The sequence below is a fragment of the Cryptotermes secundus genome, unplaced genomic scaffold (assembly GCF_002891405.2).
Source record: "Cryptotermes secundus unplaced genomic scaffold, Csec_1.0 scaffold152, whole genome shotgun sequence".
NCBI classification, from domain to species: Eukaryota; Metazoa; Arthropoda; class Insecta; order Blattodea; family Kalotermitidae; genus Cryptotermes; species Cryptotermes secundus.
The window spans coordinates 2,223,789-2,232,299 of NW_019720705.1; the positions used below are offsets into that span (position 1 = coordinate 2,223,789).

General features: G+C 43.8%; 1 protein-coding gene and 1 non-coding gene across 4 annotated transcripts in view; both read left to right on the forward strand.

Annotated features, from left to right (window-relative positions):
- The window catches only part of LOC111871182 (monocarboxylate transporter 9), a 38,694-nt gene that overhangs the window by 12,847 nt on the left and 17,336 nt on the right, over positions 1-8,511 (forward strand). For all 3 annotated transcript variants that reach the window (XR_002843989.2, XR_002843988.2, XM_023864087.2), the window contains exons 7-8: positions 5,572-6,040; positions 7,846-8,037. Coding sequence is in view for 1 of the 3 variants with exons in the window: in XM_023864087.2 (XP_023719855.1) it covers positions 5,572-6,040; positions 7,846-8,037 (661 nt within the window). In the remaining 2 variants the exon portion in view is untranslated. The remainder of the gene's footprint in view (positions 1-5,571; positions 6,041-7,845; positions 8,038-8,511) is intronic.
- Positions 3,956-4,145, forward strand: LOC111871596. Its single transcript, XR_002844063.1, has one exon. It is a non-coding gene; the product is annotated as a U2 spliceosomal RNA (small nuclear RNA).

An 8,511-nucleotide genomic window follows, 5' to 3' on the forward strand; every position in this document is an offset into this window, starting at 1 on the left:
CGTGGAAATACAAATCGACTAGTACCACCGTGGTGACTTGGAAAATTCATCGCTGGCAGTAGGTAGTACTATCCTGAGGAATAACCTACTAGACTTTGGAATACGAGGTATGCGTTAAGTTGGCTACAGTGACAAGTGTTGCAATATACATATGTAAGGACAGTGACCAGTGCTACCATACTGATCTGTGAAATTAGTTATACACGGTACACTCAGTAGCGATACGCTGGCTACAGTGAAAATAGTTATAAGTGGGGGTAGGTGCAATGTCCATCTGTGGAACTAGCTAATCGTGTCGCTGTACATGGGCTACTTGCCGCCATAGCTATCGGTGAAACAATCGTTGACCAGAAACGCTACTTCTCGGATCGCGGATTACCGTGTTCGCGTTAAGTAATCGGTTATAGCCGGGACGGTTTACGTTACCCGTGGAATCCGGTGCAGTGTTCATTCGTAGAACTACACATCCGGATCGCTAAACATTGACCAAGTGCCGCCATAGATATCGGTGAAATAATTGCGGACCTGAGAAGCTACCTTCATACCACGGGTACGGTATACGCAGTGAGCTCGGTGAGAACTATCGCTGACCAGTGTCGCCTTAGTGGCCCGCGAAATCGATCATTGACAGTGTGCGCAGAGTGCTAATCGGGAGTCAGCAATTGTGGAGGGTTTTTACAAGGGGCCATGGGCCCCTTGTAAAAACCCTCCACAATTGCTGNCAAGGGGCCATGGATACTACTTATGGAACAAGTTAGATGCTGACTACCGAGAGCGATGGGGCAGGAAACAAACTCCAGTGAAGGAACGGAGGAGCAAACGTTGAGCCATCAGGGCGAGGATGGAGACCGGTCTGACGTGTTGCCGACTCAGGAACAGGATGAGATAGGTACCTCCTTCTACGAAATCGACGTGCCACTAGCCGAATCGTTCTACTACCGAATCTGCCCTCCGATCCCAAAGATATACAAACGGCAAGGAGAACTATCAAAATACGTCCGCCGATACCACCTGCTTCAGCTGGCCTTCAAATGTCACGGGTGTGACGTCATGTTCGATAACCTTAAAAAATGCAAGCACCATCAGAAATCGGCCGGCTGCGCGAATGTCGCCGTACTGCACATATCTCCCCCACCGACCATGCCAGATGCGCAGGTAGGGGCCCCTCCGGTGCGACGAAGCCGAATGCCACAACCAGTCCCCATGCTCATCCCGGCCATCTCCCCGGTCCAGACAACCACCACTGATTTCGTGGCCCCGCCTCCTACCGAGTCCTGTGAACACTCGATTACGTACAGGCCCCAACTCCACCAACCGGACAACGATCCCCCTACACCAGCAANCTGCGCCGCTGCCCCAACACAGCCCCAGGCCCTGACGGAATCCGATATGGAGTTTGGAAGAAGTTCGACGAAGGTGGCCATGTTCTCTCGGCAATCTTCAACTGTGTGAAGCATCTGCGAGCAATCCCTCAAACGTGGACGACGTCATCAACTGTACTGATCCACAAAAAAGGAGACAGATACAACGTGTCCAACTGGCGACCTATTGCGTTGAGCAACACGCTAGCGAAAATCTACGCGTCGGTGCTAGCCGAAAGACTGGGCAGCTGGGCAGCCCGGAACCAACGCATCAGCCCATGCCAGAAAGGGTTTAGGCCAGTAGACGGATGCGCTGAACACAACTTTGTCCTCCAGTCAGTCGTCGTGGACGCACGGAGGAGCAGGAAAGAATGCTGCATCGCCTGGTTGGACCTAAGTAACGCGTTTGGATCGGTACCACACAACACCATTTTCACCGCACTCCGATGGGCCGGCCTCGACAATGACGCCATCGAAACTATACGTCTCCTGTACGACAGCAACATGATGACGATCCGGAGCCACACAGGACCAACAGCAGAAATTACCATCAAGGCCGGAGTCAAGCGGGATGCCCACTAAGCCCTATCATCTTCAATCTCACCATCGAGCCATTACTGCGTGCAGTTTCTGTTACCGGCAAAGGATATCAACTTCATCAAGAAACCACACACTCGCTAGCTTACGCGGACGACTTAGCCCTGGTTGCGCAGACACCAGACGATCTGCAAAGGCTTCTCGATGTAACTGAAAAAGTGGCTACGTGGGGAGGACCCCGGTTCAATGCCAGCAAATGTGCAACACTCCACATTGAGGGCAAGAAAAAGAGAGTCGTCCCAACCAAATTCCACATCCAGGGCGATACACTCGCAACCCTAGCTGAGGGCGACTTCTATGAGCACCTCGGAGTCCCGACTGGCTACCACGTAGCGCGATCAGCAGAACTGGTGCTCACAAAGATGACAGAAAACTTGAGCAAGGTGGACGAGTCGCTCCTTGCCCCATGGCAAAAGTTTGACGCTGTCAATACGTTTATACTCCCATGCCTCTCATTCCACCTCAAGAACGGAGTTGTCCGGAAGAAGTCGCTGAGCGACTTTGACAAGAGGCTCAAGGCTGCGGGGAAAAGATGGTTGAACCTCCCTCAGCGCGCTGGGGTCGAACCCCTGTACCTGGGCTATCGGATGGGAGGTGTCAACCTTTTGCCGATGGCTCTGCTTGCGGATGTTCACCAGTTGGTACACGGAGTACGTTTACTCCAGTCAAACACCGTGGGAAAATTGTCCCTGACAATCCTTCAGGCCGTTGTGGAGAAGAGAATTCGGACTACTGCCCACCCAAGCGATCTAGTGGATTATCTCAATGGCCGGATGGACGGGGCCTTCACCAACGAGAGCATCGACGTTACTAACATTTGGACCCGCCTTCGATTAGCAACGAGAAGAATCCGAAGCAAGATAAATGTAGAGTGGTCCCTGACAGCAACAGAGGAGCCACAGCTACAGCTCAACGGATTCAGACTGCGAGCAAGTGAGGTTGAGTACTCGCTACGATGCTCCATCAGAGAGTATTTTAGGCGGCGACTGCTAAAGAAGCCGGACCAGGGCAAGGTGTATGAAGTGACGAGCGCGGCGACCCCGCCCAACCACTTCATGCGTAACGGGGACTTCACGCGTTTTGCGGAATGGAGATTCATACACCGCGCGCGACTGGACTGCGTGCCCCTTAATGGTGCCTGCCGCTTTGGACATGGCGACAAACGGTGTCGCAGATGTGGACATGAGAACGAGACGCTACCACACGTTCTCAACCACTGCAAAACACACCTCGCTGCCGTTACACGTCGGCATAACGCCGTGCTTGACCGCCTTGTGAAGGCCCTCGTGCCGCATGAGGGGACAACAGTCTGAGTAAACCAGTGTGTCCCAGGCATGGACGATGGACTTCGACCTGATCTTCTCATCGTAAATGGAATGGAAAAGTCAGCAGCAATCATCGATGTAGCCACACCATTCGAGAACCGGTACGCTGCCTTCGAGGCTGCAAGGAATGAGAAGAGGTCAAAGTACGGCCACATCGCGGATCACTACCGGACCCAAGGGTACGACGTATGTGTCGACGCCTTCATCGTTGGAGCCCTGGGGGGATGGGACCCGGCAAATGAACGCATAATCAGCCTCCTCAAACTTGGGCAACATTACTGCCGACTGATGAGACGCCTCATGTGCACTGATGTGATTCGCTGGAGCCGGGATATATACATGGAACATCTGACGGGACAGCGGCAAAACGAGTGACAGAGACTGGTGGCTCAGTGTTTTTAACTCGCTATTGGTTTTTTTCTTTTTATTTTATTCTTTTTTTTCCCTCTCTTCAATTTTTTTCCCCTCTGTTACTCTTACTGTTTGTGTGTTTTTTTGTGTATGTTCTATAACATTTTTGGCTTTATCCCCTTGCATATATAAAAAAAAACTTACTGACTGAGGGGGGCCAGCTTGTGGTCCCCCTCCAAAACTATTTCACTGTATACAACTTGTGCTTAATACATAGAGGCATCGCAAGAAGATGACCTCTATAAACATTGCAATGTATTAATATTTGTATCATAATATTCTCTAATAAAGTTTTAATCTGTTCTTATCAGCTTAATATCTGATACGTCCTGCATCGCAGGACCAGAATATTAAACTGATTTTTGGAAAATGACGGAGTGCTAGGGGCTTGCTCCACCTCTGTCACGGGTTGGCCCGGTATTGCAGTACCTCCGGGATCGGCCCAAAAAAAAATCCCCTCGTTGGTGTCTCCACCTTATCGTGGTGAGGGTGTTTGAGTATGCCAAGGACCCTGAGAGCTATACCAGCGGTAGCGTAGCTACTGGCAGGGCCTCCCTTGCTGGACAGGTCAAAGGGTAGGCATCAGACGAAGAGAGACACCGAAAACTGATGCCGGAAGCAGCGTCATCAGCGGCGACTTGAAACTCAGAGAAAATGATGCTCGAGATGGTTCAAGTTCGTATAGCAACAGGCGTGACCAGAGTGGTTTGAACGGCTGTTGTACTGCGATGTGGAAAGCAAATGGAAAAACTACCACATTATCACTTTTCCTGGATAGTCTCTTTCCAAAAACAGAAGATCGCATTAAGTGGAGAAACTGTTTTGGAAGAGGCTGTGGACCTGTCATCTGACAGATTACTGATGAATGAATGAATATTATACTGCTCTTCCCTTCCCTTCACATAATCGTCTTATATTTAAGAGACATAAAAATGTGAACAAAAGACATTTTGTAACTTCTCTATCACAGCTCTCACACTTTCATAACCTGTAGTCTGTGAGATTAATAGTGAAAATGCATGGGACATCAACCCATAATCCTACCCTTTGCTTCTCTATTCACCTACCTGCTCATGGCAAGATGCTCTAGTTTTCAGATTAATATTTCATTCAGACATGGATATTGTTGTAAAATACTTGACAACCCTGCATGCTAGTTTATTGTTGCCCTCATGATGACACTGCAAGTAAAAATGCAGCTGCAGTGGCATAACAAGAAGATGGGACCCTGTTTCAGTTCACTGTTCAGGTTTGCTGTGCTCTGTAAGGTGTAATATGTAAATAGAAACCCTGGCCTCAGGACAACCCAGATCTAACACTGCTGGAATTATTCATGTGAAAATATGTGAAAAATGTTGTATGTGTCAAAAAGGTGCATGAATTAGGATATCTAAAAGGGAGAGTCACCAAACATATATGACCATCGCTGCAAACAAACGTACTTTGCCATACCCAGACTGTTTGGATTTCCACATGGCTACAGTGATGTTTATACTGAGACCTATCAAGACATGCACATTAACTTAAAGAGTTTCTTCGACTAATTGTACTGAGTTTTCTGTTTCAAGAATTAATAAATGCTTTAAGGACATAACTAATATTTAACAGTAGGATAGCAATTTTAGGTATGACCTCATTATTCTATCATTTAAAAGCATCATTTGACTTCCAAATCATGCCTTGAACATTTATTGAACATGTTATAACAGATATGTGATATATGATTTTTATGCCCAAAATCTGATTTTACAGTTTCTACTCACACTTTGAAAACTACTTAAATCCTATTTCACACTAACATCTAGATATATTGTTGTTGTTATACCAGTTTTTATGCATGATTTTATTAGCAGTAACACTGTACATGTTGTTTGCAGCATGTGAGAAGTCATGGTGAAGATGGCCATCTTGGAGGTCTGATTATGAAAAGATTACGAAGAAAACATAGGTCAGCTGTAAGTGATGATATATGTAAGAACTTAAGGACGTCTGAGAAACAGAGTGATAAAATTGATTCAGGTGTGTCAGCATCTCCCAACCACATCCCATACTGGAAACGAGTTGTACATTTCATGGACTTGGACTTACTGAAAGATCTCATCTACCTCAATATTCTGTTTGGACTCTCAATATTCTATGTCGCTGAATTGAATTTTAGGATGATAGTTCCTTTCTTCTTAAATGACTTGGGATATACAAAGCAAGACACAGCTTTCTTCCTGTCCATGACTGCTGTGTCAGATATCTTGGCACGTGCTGTACTGCCACCTATCTGTGATAGAGTGAAGATAAGGAGGAGGACACTCTTTGCAATAGCTTCCATCTTCCTAGGCCTCTCCAGATCAGGTAACTTAAACTAACACATATTTTCAAACTTTCCCTCACTATTTGAAAATATGGTTAAACGAGTTTATTTTTGACTAGTAACACTAGCAGAAGTATTTGGAGGCTTATTCTCATAAGTGATCCCTCCTTTGTATGATATAAATGTTTTTACTTTTGTTCCATTGAATTTTGCCACTTGTAATTTAGTTGTTACTGTAATTAGGCAAGGGGTAAGATTGTGACAACTGTGTTGCTTACAGAATTTCAGATGATCAAATGAGAGTATAGAAATACATCTAATTTTGTTTGTGAGAAAGATGTGTTTTCGAGTCTCCATATTACTTAATCTTAAACAAATAGATAATAATCAGATCTAAGAAATAGGCTACTGCTCTAGGAATATTTTTAAATTTTCTTTGTAACATATTTATTTGTTTACAAAAGTTTAAGTTATCTCTATTTTTGCATTATTCATGGGTTCTTTAATAATAAGGATAATGCCTCTGTGTGATGCAACGGGATGCTGAAATATAATATAATAATCTCTGTTGTAAATTTATTGCTTATATTGACCTAATCCTAGGCCCTGGGGTTTACTCAGCCTCTAACAGAAATGAGTACCAGGAATTAATTAAATAATTTTCCTGGGGAGTAAAGCGCGGCCGGCACATAAGGCTGGGAAACATTTGAGTTCCACAGCTTTGTCACATAATTATGGGGAATTCAATGATATTAATAATGTTTTTGACTGAAGTACCTTCTTACTATCCACAGGCATAAATCATGTCAGAATTTTGATGTGAAATTGTTGAAAAACTTTGTTAAGAGTACCTGGCCTTAATAACTTGGAACACACATGGGTTTATACTAAGATAGCAGTTTTGATAGAATAGCAATGTGCACTGAGCAGATTTATCTGGAGAAAATTCCTTTGGCACAAATTGCCAATGTGAATAAACTTTTAAAAAATACTGAACCTCAGTAATTTGAGAATTTCCAGAAAGACAGTTACATTTGTACCAAAATATTAAACTTTCTTAAAAAAAAGATGTACCAAGTGGTGCTTCTGTATACAGAAATTGTTTTCAGCAAAGGTTGCTAATGAAATTTTTTTTTTTCAAAATTGCATAACCCCTCTTTCTCTACAGTTTCTTTTGATAACAACTTTATTAACTAAAACACTCAGATATAAAGAGGGCACTGACAAACACTTCATAAATTTCGCTGATCGATTTTTATTTCAACGTTATCACCATACACTCCATTCTTCTCAATCTGAAACTGCTAAATTTTACCTGTGCTTAATTAGGCATCCATCACTCCATGAAGATGTATGGCCAAAATGAGTAATACTCGTAGCTCCATTCTCTCTCCGCCATGGCATTGGATGGCAGTGAGTGGTTAACTTGATGGCCCAGTTATTCTATCCTCAGAGAAAGGACCCACAGTACACTTTAGATAGAAGGCTAACATCTTGTAATCCTTCTGTTGCTGTGGAATTGTTGTGTTCATGACTGTTGATGGAGCTGCTACATAGGAACAGCTATTGTATAGTTGTTTGTTTCATGATCATTGCCTAGCAATGGGTCTACATGCCACAGTATCAAATATTCTTCAGACAATAGAAAATGCCCAATGTGATATTTGTGTATGACTTCTGCTAAAATTGTGAGGTCCTCTCTCAACATTCCTAGCTTCCACAACAAAGTTATTGACAAACTTCCAGTCTGTCTCTTAATGGCTCTGAATATTACAGAAAGTGACTGAAAACCAAACTTTTTCTCACCTGAACTAATGTTTCATTCTACCGCCCTGTAATGTTACAGTTCTTGCAGAACAGACAGAATATACAGCGTTGATGGTAACTATAGTGATAAGTGGATTCTTCAGAGGAGCCACACTCATCAATTTTGCACTCACTATATCTGAACACTGTAGCCTGGAGAAGTTGCCTGCAGCATTTGGACTCCATATGGTGGCCAAGGGGCTGTTCATCGCAGCATTGGGCCCTGTTGGAGGTGAGAGTGAGAGTTCAGAGAAGTACACATGTCTTGCAACACTTATCATAATACAGTTATCAACTGTGTGAGGTCCAAAATTATTTTTCCATATAGTAGTTCATTATATATTCACTACATAGGAAAAGAAGATTTTTCATATAGAAGTTGATTTTAATGAGCTCTGTATTCTAATTTATATACAATTATTTTTGTAAACTGAGCTCAGAAAATTGCTAGGTTCATTTTGAGTTTCATCTAAAGTAAGGACTAAAAAATACACCCTTAAAGGCAGGCTCCTCTGCCAATACTAAACTTCATGAAACTCCATTTAGTATTTTTGGACTTCTAGCATTAAGATGGACAGATGGATATAGGATCCCTGCTATTTTTGTTGCATAAAAAGAGAATAAAAGAAGAGACCAATGACAGGGCAGTAATTATTGTATATTCTGCAAAGGTGATGAGCAAATGGGTTGCAATTTTGATTTTGCT